General features: G+C 38.2%; 1 protein-coding gene across 7 annotated transcripts in view; it reads left to right on the top strand.

Moving 5' to 3' along the window:
* LOC124161515 (organic cation transporter protein-like) overlaps nucleotides 1-20,451 on the top strand; it is an 86,435-nt gene that overhangs the window by 60,809 nt on the left and 5,175 nt on the right. For 2 of the 7 annotated variants that reach the window (XR_006865370.1, XM_046537861.1), the window contains exons 1-10: nucleotides 4,481-4,732; nucleotides 5,395-5,554; nucleotides 5,941-6,166; nucleotides 9,805-9,908; nucleotides 9,998-10,152; nucleotides 11,288-11,456; nucleotides 12,485-12,715; nucleotides 14,609-14,712; nucleotides 19,622-19,732; nucleotides 20,263-20,444. Coding sequence is in view for 6 of the 7 variants with exons in the window: in XM_046537861.1 (XP_046393817.1) it covers nucleotides 5,412-5,554; nucleotides 5,941-6,166; nucleotides 9,805-9,908; nucleotides 9,998-10,152; nucleotides 11,288-11,456; nucleotides 12,485-12,715; nucleotides 14,609-14,712; nucleotides 19,622-19,732; nucleotides 20,263-20,444 (1,425 nt within the window). In the remaining variant the exon portion in view is untranslated. The other 5 variants (XM_046537864.1, XM_046537865.1, XM_046537862.1 and 2 more) reach the window with 4 other exon arrangements.

The raw sequence follows: 20,451 nt of genomic DNA, 5'->3' as shown, positions 1-20,451 counted from the left end.
ACATCAAGCGAGGAGAATACTAAGCGCGTGTAAATTTTGTGCTAAGTGCTGTTTTTGTAAATTCTTTATTTAGGTAGGAGATTAGACGCATTTTATTTTCAATTTAAATTAAAATAAATACCATCATAAAATGTATTAACTTTATCTGATAGACTATCCTTTTTTCACCGAACACAAACATTTTGAGTCAATTTTAAATATATTAATTAAATATCTTAATAATTTGAATATATGAAAATATCCCAAGTAGCACAATAGCCATTTTCATATCTAAAATATTTTCATTTTATATAACTTTAACGCCAATAGATGATTTAAGAGTGATATAATTTAAATATCAATATAGAAATCAGTTTTCTAAAGTATTTCAAGCGATGAAAAAAACGCCAAAAATATTCAGTGTACCAAACTTGATATCGCCGCTATTCATGAAACAGCAATATAAAATACCACCGGGAGAAGGGATCGTCACTGGCCTATTTTATTATTTTCTTTTGATATGTCTACTTTCCTTCACGTCTGAATCAGCTGAATTTAACCATTTTCTTTTTCGTAATATAATAGGGTAGTTTCCTTCATCAAAGAAAACGAAATGCATTGATTGCTATTCGTTACCAACCAACAGGGTTCTCATAATATACAAATTATTTGGTTTTAGAAATCCCAGTTTAAACGAATGGCAATGGTCAATTTTAACCTCATTTGAAACGGCCAGATTGGCGCCCATGCGATTCCACTCCACGTGACGTCACAGGGACCTAGTTTCTATACGAGTAGATAGGAGTTTTACATCGTCTGAGATTAACAATACATGCATGAGTCACAGAGCTCAGGGAAACATCTCTTAATAATCACTTATTAAAATTGTCTAAGGTCGGAATGTTTCCTTCGTTTGATAAAGTAGTAATAATACATATTTAAGCCAAGCGCTACCTGCTGGCAGGGTACTCAGCTACCTGCTAGAGGCCTGCGTCGTATCAGCGCTCAAGCCTCGCCCCAAGGTCACCTCACTTGCGGCTGGGGAGCCAGAACGACGTCACACGGAGTTTTCCCGGCATTCATACTGAGCCGTCGCGTTTTCACGCGCTTGAAAATTTTCACTGTTCATTTAATCGCGAAGAATAGATATCATCATTTAAAAATCTAAAAGCGTGAAATAGGTACTCCAGGAGTAATAATCTTTCGATTTAGGCAATAAAAAAATAATAGGAAACCACCCTATTATTATGTAGGTAGTTGTATTTACTTCATTGTCTTATTTATCTTGCACATTTCATTACATCTTTGTTTATGCATGTTGTTCTTTACCCAATAATTATTGTTCTTTATTGTTGCCCTTGTAAGTGAGACGCATTTAAATCATTGTGATATTAAAAGGCATCCTCTGTTGCTGTACCATCATGCTTATTTGCTGAGGGATCTTCGGAAGAAAGGCAAATAAACCACTATCAATATTTATTATACCTTAGCTGTACGTTAAGTAATACTCACAAGAAAGAAACTGATGGACAGGATTGTCAAGTACCTGCGTCATGCGCTAAATGAGAAGCATAGTCTAATCTTGTGACTATAGAGGCTCATATATACGTCGTTTCCATAAACAACTCGCGCCCTCAAAGCAAACAGCATGACAAGACTTGAGACCCACGGTGTTTCTCTCACGGCGAAAGTAAACTCTTATGACAAAAAGACAACTTCTTAGCTAAACGGGAGAGGGGCTTCAGAGATAAGTGCGAAAGTGATTTATTTACCATAGAGAGAGGATGCATTCACACGCATCCATCCGCAGGTATGCATGTGCCCCAGTGAAATCATTTTTTTCTTCTTCTGGTAAGGAATTTCTCGCTTAAACATCATTGTTGCATCCTGAAATTTTCACGGAACGTGAAGTATATCATCATAAGTTAACAATCCTAAGTTTGGTTTTACGCAGCTCTTTATCACACTCTCCTACATTCTGCATGCATGATGAAAGTGACGGAATAAACAATGAGGAAAGGGACGGTGAGAATGACCGTGTGATTCAGGAAATGATAGGCACAGCTATCACTATTATGGTCCCTTAAAAGCTATCTCTGGAGCTATCACTATGAGGGACGGAAAAATGATCATGTGATTCAGGCTTCACAATAAATTACAAGCACATAACCCAGTAGCACCAATAGGATTATATCTGTATATTTGTAAGATTTCGAAATACATCGGTGTACAGATTTGCAAATCTGTCTTTTATACATATTTTATACATGTATGATGATCCATGATCCTATGATGTATACCAGAATCTTTAAAATACACAAATAATATCCTTACGGCGTAACCAGGGATCATCAGACATTTATAAGACATGTATAATATACAGGTTTACGGCAGTTATACGTATTTAATGTATATAAAATCCATATTATGGCAGCAGATATAATACGTATAATATCTAGATATTATCTGCGTGGTAGTGGAAATTGGCCTATATTTTGTACAGATATAATATATGTACAGTGTATATTATGATACGTATGAAATCTACATATCATCCTTTTGGTGCAACTAGGGTGGCTGTCTGTCAGCCGGAAAATAACTACAAACTCGCAAATAAAATTGCAAAATAAGTTAACTCGATCTTGGATAAAAACCTGATTTTTAACCGCGAGCGTGTGAAGAGGATAATTCGTTTTCATTAGCCACCGAAAACGAATCGAAAGCGAATTTTGAGGTGGGGAAATTAACAAAGATGGAGATTTTTCTGGAACGCATCATAATGAGTAATCAGTGGCGCCGACACCATGGGGTCTGAGGGGGCCCGAGACCCTCAAAAATTCGTTATGGATATGAGGAAAAAATTTGTCAGGCTTGTCGATTTTCCTTGGAGTGTCCAGATATCGAGATTAGAGCTATCAGGGTTCTAATGTTGATCATATGACTCTTCTAAAATGCTTAAAAAACTTACAACTCACTACGTATAAAATTTTCCGGGGAAAGATCCCCGGTTTGTCCCCTCAATATTTTTTTGTAAATCGGCATCCCTGTGAGTAATTAGAAAATTCTACGCTTCCCACGGCTCGGAGAGCGATTATAGTTCAATTTCAGAAATATTTACCGGCAATGGGGTGGTTTCCTACTATATTTTATTGCCCAAATCGAAAGATTATTACTCCTGGAGTACGCATTTCATGCTTGTAGATTATTTTATGACGATATCTATTTTTCGCGATTAAATGAAAAGTGAGAATTTTCAAGCGCGCGAAAACGCGGCGGCTAAGTATGAATGATGGGAAAACCCCGTGTGACGACGTTCTGGTTCCCGCTGCCGCAAGTGAGGTGAACTTGGAGCGAAGCTTTGGGCGCTGATACGACGCAGGCTGCTAGCAGGTAACTGAGTACCCTGCTAGCTGGTAGCGCTTGGCTTAAATAAGGATTATTTATACCGTATCAAACGAAGGGAACTTTCCGATCTTAGGCAGTTTTAATAGGTGACTATTAAGAGATACAACATTCCCCAACCATTAAGTTACTTGTGGTCGAAGCGCTTTAGTTCATATTTAATATTGTGTAGTTCTTGAAATGAGTGAAAATTCCTAAATTTGGCGAAACTCCGGCAAAAATTGGCCATTCGATAACACTCGACTATCACCGAAAAAATGAAGTGCGCACTGCAGCCTAAATATTTACACAGTTTACAAAGCTCCAGAGAATTGCCGCGGTATGCAGTAGTAATCCTTCGTGTATGATATTATTCGCATTAATTTAAATCCTATAGATATATTTTTGGATGAATATCACGTAGAGGGCCAAAACCCCTCCCCACCGAAATTAGAATGTATAACCGCCGCCTATACTAAGTATTATTAATTTTGTCCATGGCATATAAAATGTACCGATTCAGTTTCGACCTGCTGAAGCTATTAAAGCCTTCCCGAAGCATTTTTCAACGCAGTTGAATTTCTAATATTATCAGATTAATTTTTAAAATTTTACGGTGATCAACTTACTACAAAATTTTGAGGGTTGGAAAGTAGGAGCCAAGGGTAAAAATTTTGGAATTGAAATAGCTATCGCCTAATAACGCAATTGCATGATGATGACATTTATTGAGTAAACTGGGGTGGTTTTTGAAATAGCTGGCGTCATGATCTTATCTACACATATTTTGACTAACAATACGATTATTTTTTAAATTGTTTTCAGCTGTTTTTGAAACAGCAACATTACTTGAAGCGAAGCATACAAGGCTAAAATTGTGGATGCAGTCCAATGGGAGAACCATGCGGTGTTATTTTAAAATCATGTGGCATCCCCCTTATTTATTGCGTCACTCGCAGCATAGCTGACTGCTTCTGCCGTCTGCTGCTACGCTAGTGACCTCACTTGTGTCGGGTAGCTATAGAAACACGCAGAAACAGGAACAACGCGTGTCATCCCGCATGGGTGGGGTGCGGGTTGGGTAAGGGAAAAGCTGGTATCAAAATTCACAGTGGTGGGTTCATATCTGATTTTATTTTAAGTATCTTAGTGACATATTTGTTTCTCTAGTATTATTAGTACCACTTTAATTCACCAATACCGAAGAGAAAGCTTAAACATCATGTTTTCCGATTTTGTTCAGAAGGTCACTAGCATGTTAACATTTTTGCGCGTATAAATGAGCATCATGAAGGAACGTTGACTAAAATATTGCATCCCATCATTTTATAAGAAGAATGCTTCTTTCTGCCCGCCAAGAACATCTGTGAAGGTATAGTATAGTAGTATTCATGGCTCTGGCGTCTGACGCTGATTTTTTTCACACCTGCAATTTTCATCGAAGGGGGTTACCCCGGCTGGTACCGATTAATTAATTATGTATGAGGCCAGGTTTTACCGCATTGTATTTTCCAGTGGGTGTACTTTTTTTATCATTTTGGTATCAGTAAATCTGTGGAATTTAACGGGCGCTCTTGTATTTTGGATTTTATCTATGATTTTTGGTATAAGTTGCCGTGAAGAAGATATTATTCGCCTTTGCCGATTGAATAACCTAATATAACGCATGCTTACTACCTCACATGCTTGCTGCGCTAGTCAAGGTTATTATCAGATTAAAATTTTCCGGACGAGCCAGCTGATGTGGGATACGTGTTGTTGTCGTTTGCTCTCTCGCTTGAGGTTATTTTTTGTGCGTCAGTGACCTTTATGCAGCAACGACGAGAATCTTCAATTGAAGATTGTAATATGTAGTAATGTGAATTCGTGAAAGTGATAGATCACTCTTAATTATTCATTTTAAGCTGTGTTGAGTTTCTTTGAAATGCAAGTCCGTCAATAATGAAATTATAGTCAGTATGAATGATGATTATTTTTATGTGGACTTTATTGTCTATGTTTAGACTTTCATTGACGAGTTTGTGTTTTTTCCAGGAAACGAAGCATCCACAATGGGTTACGACGAAGCCCTGAAACATTTGGGGGAGTTTGGTCGTTATCAGAAAAGGATTTATTTCCTTCTTTGCATACCAACTATTTCTTGTGCCCTCCATAAACTTGCGTGGGTATTTTTAGGTGCCAGAGTGAAACACCGGTGAGTTTTCTTCTGAATTCTTTGCGAAAATTCATGTTATTGACTCGGATAACATTCCCCTTTACTAAATGTTTTTCTTTAGGGCACACCAAGTGTTGAACAGGTGAAATAATTGTTTTAAACCAGTAGGAGTTATCTTTAATAATAGATTTTTTCTCAAGTCATGCATATTTATTATCATTAGAATGTGGTGTATGTTTTGTTATCCCAGATGAAATACATACATTTATTTCAAATGCTATGAGGTTCAATTCACTCTGTCATATCAGAGAGTATTGTCAGTATTACAAGTAATGGGATTGTAGCTATATCGCAAATGTTTCTGAACTATAATCAAGAGTATTTATTGCCCCAGTATTATTTATCAATTGAAATATAACTTTCAGGTGCAAGTTACCATATGAGGCGGACAATGCCACATTTGATTTGGGAAGTGACTTGAACATGACTATACCATGGGACAAGTCTCATCATGGACCCGCAAAGTGCCTTCGTTATGATGCCAATTTTACATCGGAATACTTTCAAGAAGGCATACCTGCTAATAAAAGTGTTGAATGTCACAGCTGGGTCTATGACACCTCCGTATATGAGAGCAGTGCTGTCATGGAGGTGAGCTCTCTAATACCATAAAATGTTATTCATTAAAGTAATGGAATGAAATTAGAATAACTACAGTTTTTCCAGAGTTTCCTATGGAGTAACGGTGTTTGGAAACGCTTAAAAAGAATTTAAGATAGTCATCAGAACGTGAAAAATTCCTTGTCCTGTGGAATTTTTTCCCATGACAGTTATTGTGATTTTCACCACCATTCATGAGGCCAGCCAAAAATTCATCTTGTAGGTGTTTGAGATAATGATTTTGTGCTATCAATCAGAATACCATATAGCCCCTAGTGCAAAAAATATGTGTAAATTTCACTAAGGGAAAGCCTTTGCAAAAGTCAATGCTAATGATTTTTCCACTCCATGATATTTGCTCTTTGCGTAGATTTGCATATAATATAATATATTACAATCAATTTATTGTTTGCCTGGTCATGTGGCATCAGGGCTGCCGACTCATAATAGATATTGGGGGTTCCATACTGGTTTACTTGTTAACGCTGGTGACCTAACGCACGCCTATTTAATCAACTTGCAGGGTAGTGTAGAGGGGTGGGACTTTGCAAATCCTAGGGTTATTTGCTGAGCTCATTCACGACCTCTGGTAAAAACCCTGTGTAAAGATATGCCACTGGCTACTCCACAGTTATTTCCTTCTATTACTACTACTTACTGTCACCAAATTAGCAGCTGGTGTTTTCTTTGATCTAAGCAAAGCCTTTGATCGAATTAATCATGAAATTCTCATCTCTAAACTGCAGTCAGTGGGCATCTTGGGGAAAGCTCTCTCCTGGTTGTCATCATACCTAACTGACCGTCAGCAATTTGTCAAATATACCTCCAGAACAGCAAAAAGCATTACAGTAGTTAAGTCAAATCCCCTTACTGTGAAAGCAGGAGTACCACAGGGTTCTATACTAGGGCCATTGCTATTCCTAATTTTCATTAATGACTTGCCAGACAAACCCCTCCTCCAAAATGCCATTCTATATGCAGATGACACCTCAATCATTTCAAGTGAGGTAAATAGGAGTGACCTAGTTAATACCACACAAAGCAGTATCAACAGCATGTCAGAATGGTGTCATGATAACGCCCTTCAAGTCAACATTGACAAAACAGTTTTTCTTCAGTTCCATGGCAACCGGTCTCCATGTACCTCAAGTATGATCTTAAATGTTGGTCCTCACGTGATTTCCCGGGCACATTCAACAAAATTATTAGGTGTTATCCTCACTGACAACCTTGACTGGTCATCACATATTGATTATATAATGAATAAACTATCCACTGGCATATTTATTATAAGAAAGCTGGCTGAAGTAACTACCATTGATACTCTGAAGATGATATATTATGCCAAAATATATCCTCACCTAACTTATGGCATCATCTTTTGGGGTAATGCTAGCTGCTGCCACAAAGTTTTCTCTATGCAGAAACGTGCAGTGAAAGCCATGGCCAGAGTTTCTATGCGAGCACCTGGCTTACCTCTTTACAATGATCTGAAAATACTAACATTCCCATCACTGTACATACTCAACTGTGCCTCTTTTGTTAAGAATAACCCTGAATACTTTCCAAAAAGTAGTTCTCTCCATAATCACGCTACCAGAACCACCAATGACATTCACCTCAAAGACTACCATAGCACTTTCTGCCAAAAAGGACCCCTTTTCTCCCTATCAAAAATATACAACAGGCTACCGTATGATATTAAATGTCTTCCACCTACACCATTCAAGAATGCTTTGAAGAAATATTTAATAGAAAATATAGCCTGAAGGATTTTATGTTGGGCTCGGAGTAATCTTTGCCCATCAACCACTAAAATTGTAACTTTTTTTCTTTTATCTGTAAAAATTGTAAACGTTATATCACTTCATTTATTTGTAACTATTACTTTAATTATTTACTTTATTTTGACGACTTCCAATGTCACCGGAACATGTGATCTCTAGGAACAATAAAAATTATTATTTTATATTTTTTTATGTTTTCACAGCATTTTTGCTGGTTGTAGGCAAGGTTCGGGTATCACCAAGTACTCTCGTCTCTTTACTCTGTTTTGAAAAATTTTCTGACAATCCGGCAAGTATTTAAAATTGCTGCTTTTTGTATGGTAATAAACAAGTTTTTCGGCAGTCCAATAGCCCAATAGTTTGAAGACCTTGATGGAGTGAATGAGGCACTACTCCTCCTTTAGTATTATTATTATTTTTTTTTTTTTTTTAATTTTCTTCAGTTTTCACTGAGTATCTTTAGTGTTAAGAGCACGGGTTTTCACCAAGGTAACTCTTCACTATTGAATTGCGTTGAGAAATTTTCTCGTGATATGACAGGTTGAAATTATTACAGCCTTTTGCAGTTTGATGTAAGTATTTGGATGGAGGTTGAGTATTTTGAAACTATTTTGTATGTGTTTTGGGATGATACCGGTAGCTGAGATGACAATTGGAGCTATATAAACCTGTTCCATATTCCATATTCTTTTTATTTCTATTGCCAGATCTTGGTACTTGTTAATTTTTCCTGTAATTGTCTTTTCGATGTTATGCGACAGTGGCACGGCAATATCAACTATGTAGCAAGTTCTATATTTCTTGTCAATCAACACTATATCTGGTCTATTATTAACTATAGTTTTATCTGTTTGAATAGGCAGATCGTAATAGATTTTAAATTCGCCGTTTTCAAGCACTGTTTCAGGGTGGTACACATAATATGGGGTCTTAGTATCTATTAACTTGTGTTGGTAGGCCAGTTTTTGGTGGATAATATTTGCAACTTGATTATGTCTACTTAAATATTCTGTATTAGCTAGCATCTTACAGCCAGATATAATGTGCTGGATTGTTTCAGGTACTTGAAAACACCTTCTACATTTGTCATCTGTTATGCTTTTATCACCAAGGATGTACTTAGCATAATTTTTAGTGCGGATGACCTGGTCTTGTATTGCAAGCATGAACCCTTCGGTTTCTCCATAAAGTTCACCCAATGACAACCATTTGTTTGATGAGATTTTATCAACATATGGTTGATTGAGGTCATTGATGTGTCGTCCATGTAATTCCTTCTGGGCCCATACTTCTACCTTTCTATTTAATAGAACAGCTACTGTGTTGGTTGCTTCATCGGTCGTGCCATTTTTTAGATTTAATGGTGTTAATTTGTTGTCGGCATATACTATTGATTTGTGAAGCTTCGAACTGTTTGATTTATCGTAGAAGAAATGTTTTAGTCCATGAATTTGGTTTTTGAGGAGCTGTTGTAAATCTATTAACCCTCTACCTCCCATATAGCGGGGTAGCGTTAGCCTTTCTATTGCAGCCTTTGGGTGATGTAAATTAAATTTTGTGAATGTTGTACGTATTGATCTTTCTATGCCTGCTATTTCGGTTTTGGGTATTATTATTATTATTATTTGGGTATTATTATTATTGGGTATTATTATTATTATTATTATTATTATTATTATTATTATTACTTACTACTTCCTTGGCACTACAGCCCGGTATGGGCTTTGGCCTCCCTTTCTATTACTCATCGGAATATTTTTAAGATCCCCACAGTAGCTCTCATTTACTCATTGTAAAATTTCTTAAATTGTGGTAACATAGATAAATTATCTTCTTTTCCAGTGGAACTTAGTATGTGAAGATGCATGGTTACGTGCTACTGCCGATTCGATTTTTATGAGTGGAGTATTGTTGGGATCATTGATATTTGGAGACTTATCTGATCGGTTGGTATTCTTCTTTCCCTCAAAAACATTTTCATGGATATAATTGTGATGACCCTCTCTCATTGCATTATTTTTGACTTCTACTGCAGGTTTGGGCGAAAACCAACTTTCTTCTTTTCCCTGGTCTTGCAAGTCATAGCGGGCATTTTTGCAGCTTTTGCTCCTGATTACATCTCATTTGTGATTGCAAGGATGATAGTCGGTGCTACAACATCTGGAGTATTTCTCGTGGCATATGTGATAGGTAGGTTATCATATAGTATCACCATTGTGAGGGTGACATGGCATATGACTCTACATATGTGATGTCAGAAATCCAATGCATTTTTTTCTTGGGTTTCAGGAAACATATTTGTGAATGAAATTTGATGATACTTTTCTATGTAATCTTTCATTTTTTTGTAACCATCTTCCCTCTGAGCTAATTTCCAATGTTTTTAATGAAGATCCTTGCGTAGGTTTAAATAGGTAGGTCGCATTTATTCTGGAGCACACATGAAAGGTGTAATAAAATAGAGTCGGATTACTCGAGCTTAAGTTTTTTTGTGATTATAAAATTCTACATTTTCATTAGTTGCTTTATTTACAACACACTCAGAGAGAAAATATTTCATAAAAAATAAATAATAATTAAAATTAAGCTGTCAGGAGATGTGAAAGAGCCGTGTGTTTTTCGAAAGGGTTATTCGCAACGGTTATTTTTGAGGTTTTTTAGGTTTCAGTGCAGTTTCAAGGAACGAATTCACTGAATCAGTGGCGCAGCAAGGGGGAGGTTTTGGGGGATGAAACCCCCCCCCCCCCCCCAGAGCTCTCAGAAATTTTTAAGGTGAATCCATTTTACTTAATTGGATTAATATTACTCATAAAATAGTGTGAGGATTAATAAAATATCCCTCAGAAGACCGTAAAACTAACCATTTTGAACCATTTATCTTAATTTTTTGCTGGCGGAGGGCCTCCGTACCTCCCGCTTATCTTGGTTGGTATGCCAGGCCCCCCCGGGATTAGTTGTGCCTGAAACCCCCCTAGCCTTAATTCCTAGCTGGACCCCTGCACTAAATAGTTAATGGAACCATAGTAAATTATTAAGTTTTATGAGCTTACAAATTATCACTTTTCATAGTATATTTTCTTACAAAATCACTATGTTTTATCAATTTCTATCTAGTTTTTAAGAGCCAGAATAGTGTCAAAATCCATTTTCAGTCTTGCAACTTCCTAAAATTTTCTGGGAAGGGCCGGAAAATCCTCTGTTAAGGAGGACCCCATCAGCCCAGCTGAAGGGCCCCCAATCACCGCAGACCACCCCTGGTGAATTTCACTTGTGTAGAGTACGAGTATGAATTGTGTGTCGATGGTTATCCTCTTTGACGTTGCAGGTGTGGAATTGGTGGGACCGTCTGCAAGACTATTCACTGGAGTGTTCTGTCAGTACTTCTTCTCATTTGGGTTCTTGGTCACTGCCTTCTTTTCATATTTTGTGAAGGACTGGCGGATGCTTCAAGTCGCCCTCACCGTCCCTGGAATCATTTTCTTCAGCTATTGGTGGTAAGCATTGTTTTGCCATGATTAGACTTTATGAAATACGATTAGGTATGTACCATGTTCCTGCTGTAAGATTTGCTCTTGTATTTTGGGCATTGAATATAGGAAAATAACAATTTCTTTGAAGCAAATTGTATTCTTAAATTGACATCTATTATTAATGGAAAAATGACATCTTTTACATTACCATAGTTGAACAGTATTAAAATTATGAAAAATTAATTATGGAAAATAAATGCTGTGTGGAAATCAATTCAAACAACAAAAAAAGTTAAGACTTCTGTGAGGTGACATGTAAATGAGAGAAATAGTTAAGCGTGAACATCCAAATGGAAAGAGGGGATCGATGCCAGGTGTGATGAAGAAAGCTAGTATCAAAGATCGTATTTTATCTTAAAAACATTCGTATTGAATGAGAGGAAATTGATAAAATATTCAAGAGGTATGGGTAACATTTATATGGAAAACTTATCTCAATTATCAAAGCTTAGTGAGGAAATAAATAATGTCTTACAGCTAAATCATTTCCACATCGCTTTTTATTACAAATGCAGTATGTGAAGTTATTCAACAGGAAAAATTAATGGAAAAATAGTGTTGAGCAGGGCTTTGTATTACTCAATTGAAAAGAGAATACTACTTGGCTTTCATGGAGCTTAAAATTTTTCTTTCTCTCTACTTTGCCAAATTTTAGGGAATTTGCTTTTGAAATAATGGAGGAAGAGAGCAGACATGTCGATGCATCAAACACGCAGATAATGGTTAGGGCCACTTAAATGGCACTGGAAAACACTGAATTTCCCCAGTGCATGGTGTATGTAGTTTGAAAATTCCCAGTTGAAGGAGAACATTAGTCAGACTTATTTGTGGAAGGCAGACATCTGAGACATAGTCCAGTAGTTCCCGAAGTGGTAGCATCTCTCAACAGCTCGCCAATGAGCTTCACATTAATTTTTTCTGCCGCTGTACTTATCTGCATATGTATTTCCATGTTGCACTTGTGTATCAAACCATTTTTTTTGTCTTTGTAGGATCATTCCAGAGTCAGTGAGGTGGCTCTTGACTAAAGGAAGGGTAGATGAAGTGAAAGTATTACTTAATAAGGCAGCCAAAGAAAATAAAGTTGAAATTCCAGAAGAGCTTTTTAAAAAAATCACAGAGGAAAAGGTTGACGAAGAAGATAACACTCAACGACACTCTCTGCTGGATTTATTCAGATATCCAAATTTGAGAAAGAAGACCCTATACATTTTCTTCAATTGGTGAGTTTTATGATTTCAGTGTTTATGTAAACAGATTGCGAAGGAGATTTTATGCATTTCTTCTATTCTTGTTCAGTTGTTTATATTTAAAGACAAGCTCTTGAGGTTAAGGCCGTCTACAAAAAACAAATTTGCTTACGTTTCCCTCATCTTAATGTTGACGTAGAGAACCTCGTAAATATTCTGAACTTGGTAATCATAGCTGTGGATGAACCTTATAAGCTAGGATTTTTGGGTAAGTCTTGGAAGTAAAAAAATACTTTGCCCTTCAAATAATTATTATTGTAGTTAAAGTATTCTACCGATAAAGTTAGGTTTCCATCGAGTATTAGCACTTTGCGTACCGGGGTATTTAAATTCCTAGGAATGCCGATTCTGGGTGTAGGTGTCGAGATTGGAAATATGTGCATATTAGGGTGTAATGCCTTTGGTTTAAACATGGTTAAAAAGCTAATGTTTAGAATACAAGTTTACCCAATCAAACAATACAATGCATCAATTCATTATGAATAACGAACAACCACTGAAAACGTACTAACGAATACGTACTGTATGCTATAAAATTTTTTAGGTTGACGCGCCTAAATGACGAGAATCTTCGTCATCCGTCCGGAACGTTCGGGAAAAAAATGACGAGAATTCTCGCCATCCGTACGCAACGTGTTAAGGAAATATACCACCAGTCTTCTTTCTCTTCATGGACTTCTCTCTTTAAGTTCACAATAAGGCCATGAAAAAGAATAAGACCCTTTCATTCTGTCTAAAAATTCCCATTCTCTTCCTTCCTCGCCCTCATTTACCCAACATTCTACCCGCTTATACAATTTACGAGATCCACTTCCTGCTCAGTATTTGCTCTATCCAACCTTCTTTTTCCTCTGCAACTCATCTGGCGACTACCTTTCCTCACCCACCATGTATGTGCATTGGAATCATAGGCATAGTGCAGATTTTTTTGCATTTCCAGGCTCCCAGCAATATCTAGAAATAAATGAAGAGTAGTCCAGAATGTTCCCCTCCAAACCCTTACCCTTCTTTCTCCACCATGAGGATATAAATTGATGCCTGGCATTCCAGAATCGATAACCCCTGAGTGGTCTCTGGCAAGGGAGAAGAAAATTTGGCTCTGTTTTAATATCAAGATGTGAGTAGGGAACTCCAAGCACATTTATGAGTCAAAGTTAAAGAAGGCTTGTTTCCTAATGAGTCACTGGTTTGAAATCAGACATTTCATTGCATTTAGGAAATTGACGTTAAGTGCGATTCAGGCTTGGAATTACTTGCATTATGTGATTGGTTTTTCACAATGTCAGAGTCGCCAACTTTTCTATACCCACCCATTCAGCCAGGGGCTAGGAATTAAGGCTAGGGGGGGTTTAGGTGCAACTAATACTGGGATGTCTGGAGGGTGTGGAATACCCGCTAGGGTAAGCGGGTGGTGCGGGGGCCCTCCCCCAGAAAGTTTTTAAGATAAATGGTTCAAAATGGTAGGTTTTACAACTTTTGGGGGGATATTTTATTAATATTTAAACTCTTCTGTAAGTAATATTAATCCAAATAAAAATATTGAAAAAAAATTAGAATGGATTAAACTTGAAAATTTCTCTGAGCTCTGGGGGGGGGGGGGGGTTTTATCACCCAACCCTCCCCCCCTTGCTGCACCACTGCGTTCAGTTGCATAACCTAACCCTTGTTGTACATTTTGATACTTTGTGAGTTCAGTTGGCTTTTTGCTTCCTAAAAGTTCTGCATGTAATTAAAACTGATGTTAATTGAGACTTGCACAATTATGAATGCTCTTTGTTCTCATTATTTTTACAAGAAATATGTTACCAAGCCTCTGATTTACATGCTTTATAATTAACCATTACAGCTTTATATGACTGTCCACAGGATGGTGATTAGTGGTTCATATTACGGGCTGTCTTGGAATACCTCCAATTTGGGAGGCAATGACTACCTCAACTTCATAATCTCCGGTGTGGTCGAGATCCCAGGTAATGCAAAGTATCCATCCATTCTAAAGAATTTCTTTTGACCCTCTGGTGGGTGCACTCGTGACGCATTTCCTCATATTTTGGTTTCTGAGCTCTCCATTTGGTGGTGTTTGTACTCAATAATGCCTGTGTCCAGGCCCAGAATGGGAACATGTTTGTTGCGGTGGCCGAGTTGAAAGGAAATGGACACCCAGGGTTGGAGGATATTCAATATACAGCAGACTCCCGATTACCTGGCTGCCGTTTATCCGTGCATGATTTTTACTCTTGCTCAATTTTTTCCGCGATCTTTAAAAGTAAAATAAAATCGAACGCAAAATCATCGGAATTACTGCATTAATGCTAGGATAAATTCCGTTAGAATCCCCTTCGGAAAATGGAAGTATCGCCCACTAGCTGCATTCACGGGAGCACCGTGATCCTATTTTCCAAGCCTCGCCGTGCACGACCGCGCTCCGCTAAAAAGATCGCGAACTGGCGAAGAAATCTCTCATTGAGTCCGGGAAGCACTCTAAAATAACAGAATAACTGCATAAATAATAATATTTTGTATTTTTTTGGTAAATTATGAACATTGCAAGACATTTAAGTGAGAGTTTGGATTATCCGTGTATTCCGAGTATTCGTGCCGACATTCCCCATCATTAGCCCAGATAATCGGGAGTGTACTCTACTTGTTGTTGTAATGAAAATCTTCATTCTTAATATCATATCTTTAAATACAAAGCAACTAGTAGCAACTACTTAATGAAAGGAAAATAATTTGTTTAATTATAGCTAGCTTATGAGACAAACAAATGCCCTAAGGCTACTGGCTATTAATAGCAGATAACAGAACGAAATGTAATGACCACTCTGGGTCATCACTCGCAGATCGGGAGTGATCAGTTATGTCTGCCCATCATCATCTAGTCTCGGGCATTCATTGGTCGCTTGAGGGTGGTCAGTTTTCCCATGGACTTAGATTTGCTAATTGTTTATATGCAATTAAAAAACTTATCCTCCAAACGTCTTAATTGCTATGTGACATAAGTGAGAGTTTGAGGAGTCAGGATGAAGAAGACTTAAACTTCACTTGTTTATAGTTGTCATGGGGGATCGGGTTGGTGTGGTGGCTAGAGTGTTGGCTTCCCACCCGGCGGGCTCGGGTTCAAATCCCGGCAGTGGCAGAGAATTTTCAGAGACTGCCCGATCCCTGCTTTAATGTTGTGTGGAGGACATTTCAAGCGCAACACTCCGTCCGTCGGATGGGACGTTAAGCCGTGGTCCCCTTGGCGCCTTTCGTTAAGAGCAGGCTGACGCCGACGCCGGGTTTCTCTCCACCCTTCCTTACCTACCCTTCCCTCATGGCGCAAATGACCTCAGCTGTCGGTCGCCTCCTCCAAATACCATACCATTTATAGTTGTCATGATAGATGGCATTGTAAATTATACCAGCATTTACATTCACAGTTCATGTAAAAATAGTTGTCAATAATGGTGTGCTAGATATTTAAAATAACTAAAATATCATGGTATTTTCGTTGAGGGACAACATAAATCAGATGCGAAGATAAGCAGGACATGGGTATGAACTAATATGATTAGCAATGTATGTCATTTTGGTATCAAGCTACAAAATATACAATATTTACTAGGAACGAGTCGATTCCAAATGTCGATTCTCGATTCCACCGATTCTCGGGCGCGGAATCGAGAATCGATCGCCTAAAGTCGATTCCGATTCCATCGATTCCAGGAAGATAAATGTATTGAGCATAGACTATAATTTTGGGGCATAAATGCTGCCACATACCTGAGCGGCCACGGTGTCAGCCTTGCCCGTGCGGAGGATACGCCCGGCACAGGGGTGCTGTGATGAACATACCTAAGAGGCCTCGGAAACATGAAAATGTCGGCAAGAGCGACAAACCGACGAACCCTGAATTGGCGCGTGTTCATGAGCAACTCTTAGAGAAAAAAAAATTGGAAACCACGGGATCGTGAAGCAATGCATGCGTTTTCCGTTCTTTTATTAACCGCTGGTCACGGCAAATCAAATTATTGCGATTATGAATCACATTCGGAGAATTCATCTGGATCACCAATTTTAAAGTATAATAGATCGATATATATTTTTTTATTTGAAGTCTGATGATAATAAAAACGTGCAGAGAGCGAGTTTTCCTGTGAAAAAAAGTTTCTTACAAATACGCGCTGAGAGCGGGTTTTTTTATGTGTAACTTTTTTAGACTAACACGCGTCTGCGTCAATAAAAAAAATAGACACATTCGCGTTTGTATAGCCCAGTTTCATCCCTTGCAACCCTTGAGGAAGTTGATACTTGCTTGGCATAAGCCGCCGCGGCCTCCGGGTGGACTCGACAGGTTGCGTTCGGCCGCCACCGCGCGCCCGCCAGGCTGCTCTAGTATGTATGGACGCAATGAACGCTACATTATTGTTTAGCCACCGAGGCCAAACGAGAATGTAGCCACCGCGGCTACTGTTATTTTTAGGGATGGTCAGATCGGATACCTCGGATCCAAATATCCGCGGATATTGCCCTTCATCGGATACATCGGATCCGAAGTCGTGGAAGACATCGGAACTGGATCCGAAATTTTAAATAATAGCTTCAGTGAATACAACGCCCCATCAGGGTGGAAAGAGTTCCGATTCACTCTTCGAATGCGTCGTCGCATGCGATTCTTTTCCTACTCATGAACCGTTTTGTTTGAAAACTCTCGCAGAGGTTGCGAGTAGAATTTCAGCTGTGGCCAGGATTTTCAGCCAGAAAATAAAAAAGGCAAAATATGACTGGCACACAGTGTGACTCTTCCCAAGAGATTGAACAATCATCGGAGGAATCTCAGCGCCGTAGGATAATAACCACGTCAAAAGTAACAACGTCGCAGATTTCAGAAAACCACCCTCGGCCGTCCATCAGCCCGTGCCTCTGTTGTTTTTTTTTTCGTATCCGAAATCACACGGACCAAAAATCATTGTCTTATAAGGAAAATATCAAATCACACGAAAACAATTGACGCGTGTTTCATCCCTAACTCGTCTCACCAACTGACCTTTTTTGGCCTACCTGCTTCAATTCTCCGTTTCTAGACGTCAAATGTTAGGAGAGTGACTTTCTGGGCCCGAAGATATCTTGATAGCTTTTCAGCTCTAATTGATTGCCACTCAGTTTTCTATCTACAATTCTACAATTAGACTTTACTGATATGCAACATTGTCCAAACAGCACAATTTTCAAAGAAACAAGCGCAGCATTAACCCCTCAAACAATTAGAGACGGATCGGAAACGCCAACTACATGTATCACGTAGCGCGCCCGGCTTCGCTTTGAAGGCAACGACGTCATTGAAGCAAGATCTGACTTCTTCGTCCGACTCCCTCATTTGTAGCCTTGTTGTTTGAAATACGGAGGAAGCGTGCTCTTTCCTCTCCACCTCTCATTTACGCGCCCAGTGGCGGAGCCATGGGGAGGGTCCGGACCCCACCCCCCGAAATATAAAAACACATTTATTGTCCTTCACAAAAGAAAACAAAATATTGAAAAATCAGGAATTTACAAAATTTTTCTTTAACAAATTAAGTTTTTCGATTATAAAAAGTGTTAAAATTAGTTTAAAACCCATTATTTTGTGCCCGGTTTTTCAAAAATTCCCCCCTGGTTTTGGATCCCCCCCCGATTGAAATTCCTGGCTACGCCACTGCTCCTTCCCCTCCACCTCTCCTTTACGAGCTTCTGCTGCCCACCCCTTCCTCATGCTGAGCGGTTGAACACATCATCGCACGTGACGATAATGCCGTTTTAAATACTGTTAATTGTGTTGCTAATTGAGCAGTTGCAATTCAATTTAATGATACATCAATAATAATGTCTTTCATTGTGCATAAACATTTCCATTGAGATAAGGAGAACCAATGAATGCCGTGTGCATGCACTGTGGTGTATTTTATCGCGAGGATGTGCTAAATCCACCTCACCATAGTCGATGGCAGGGGGGTAGCCAGGAATTTTGTTAAGGGGGGGTCCAAAACCAGGGGGGAAAATTTTAAAACAACAGGGTACAAAGGAGAGGGTTTCAAACTAATTTTAACGCCCTTCATAATAGAAAAACTTCATTTTTCAAAGATTCTTTTTTTTTTCATTTTTGTAAATTCAAGATTTTTAAATATTTTTTTCCCTTTTATGAAGGAAAGTAATTGTGTTTTTATATTTAGGGGGGTCCTCTCGCTGTGCCACTGGTCAGTGGTTCATCCTAAGATTTTTCCTATTTTCATTTCCAAACCCAAGCGTAACAGTTTAGGCCCTGTGTATGTAAAGATGTTTTTAAAAAACAACTGGAAAGCCCATAAAATAATTTTTAATTTATAAAAATATTAAAATGTGTATGAAAATCTAAAAAGCATTCCATTGATTGTATGTACCCACAATAAACTTGAATAATGACTTTGTTTAATGGCAGGAATTTGAAAATGCCTTTGGATTCGAAAATATCCGATTCGAAAGATCTGGCTCCAAAAATCCTGGATCCGTCCATCCCTAGTTATTTTATTCCATTCAATTCCCAAATTTTAATGACAGCAATGCTACAGATAAATCAAAATCCCACCTGTTAGAAGGAGTAAGAATCAATGGAATCGGAATCGAGAATCGGGAATCGATTTGAAGGAATCGAAATTGGAATCGGAATCGAAAAAAAGTGGAATCGACTCATCCCTAATATTTACCTTAATCAGCCATTTCTCCTCAGATTTTTACTTCGAACTTAACGATAGGATTGCAGTTTGTATTTGCTGTAAATTTCCTTTGCGCAACCACTTGTGGGAGTGAAATTGGTGCTTTCACCAGAGGGTTAAACAGACTTTTGTGTCACTTCTCCCTGATCCATGATTTATTTTTGTTTGCCAGGGTATACTTTTGCACTGCTGACTTTGAATCGATGGGGTAGGAAACTGCCACTGTGCGGTAGCATGTTGATCGGAGGGCTAGCTCTGCTTCTCACCCTGGCTGTTCCTGAAGGTAAATGCTGTTTTGCCATCACAATCTAAAATTCACTGCCTCTTTATCATTTTGCCTATCTCATCTCTGTTACCACACATTTGAAAAATCTCATCTTGCATAGGACAACTAATCAAGTCAGAGCAGTGTGTCCCATATCTTAATACATACTAGGAGGACAAGATGGGTCATTTTGAATCATTCATTTTGTTTAAAATATAATTCAACCACTCATTTTTTATTCTTTTGATCTGAAATTTTGGTACTTGGTATATTTTTGCTTTTAATTTGCTAATATAAAAAAAAGGATTGATAGTTGCAGAAGGTGAATAGAGATTGTGCATATTTATTGAAATATATAATGTATATGTATAACCCCATCAACGTGTGTATTAGCTGTGCGAGTTTAATCATGATCTCCTATAAATTTTGCATTTTCTAATGAAATAAATTTTTAAAAAATTGTCTCTGAGATTAATTTCTTTGTCAACGTACGGGTAAAGGTAGATATTGATTCACAATGTAATAGAATTTTCCCCATTTTGTTTCAGATATGAACTGGTTATTTATTTCCTTAGCCATGTTTGGTAAACTGGCTATCACTGCTGCGTATGGGGCCATATATATTTTTTCGGCTGAGCAGTTCCCTACCGTAATAAGGAATGTTGCCATAGGAGCCAGCTCAATGTCTGCACGAGTCGGAGGAATACTCGCTCCTTTCATCAATTTATTGGTAAGTT

Source organism: Ischnura elegans, chromosome 6 (assembly GCF_921293095.1).
Source record: "Ischnura elegans chromosome 6, ioIscEleg1.1, whole genome shotgun sequence".
Lineage (NCBI taxonomy): Eukaryota > Metazoa > Arthropoda > Insecta > Odonata > Coenagrionidae > Ischnura > Ischnura elegans.
This window is presented reverse-complemented; position numbering and strand designations above follow the sequence as displayed.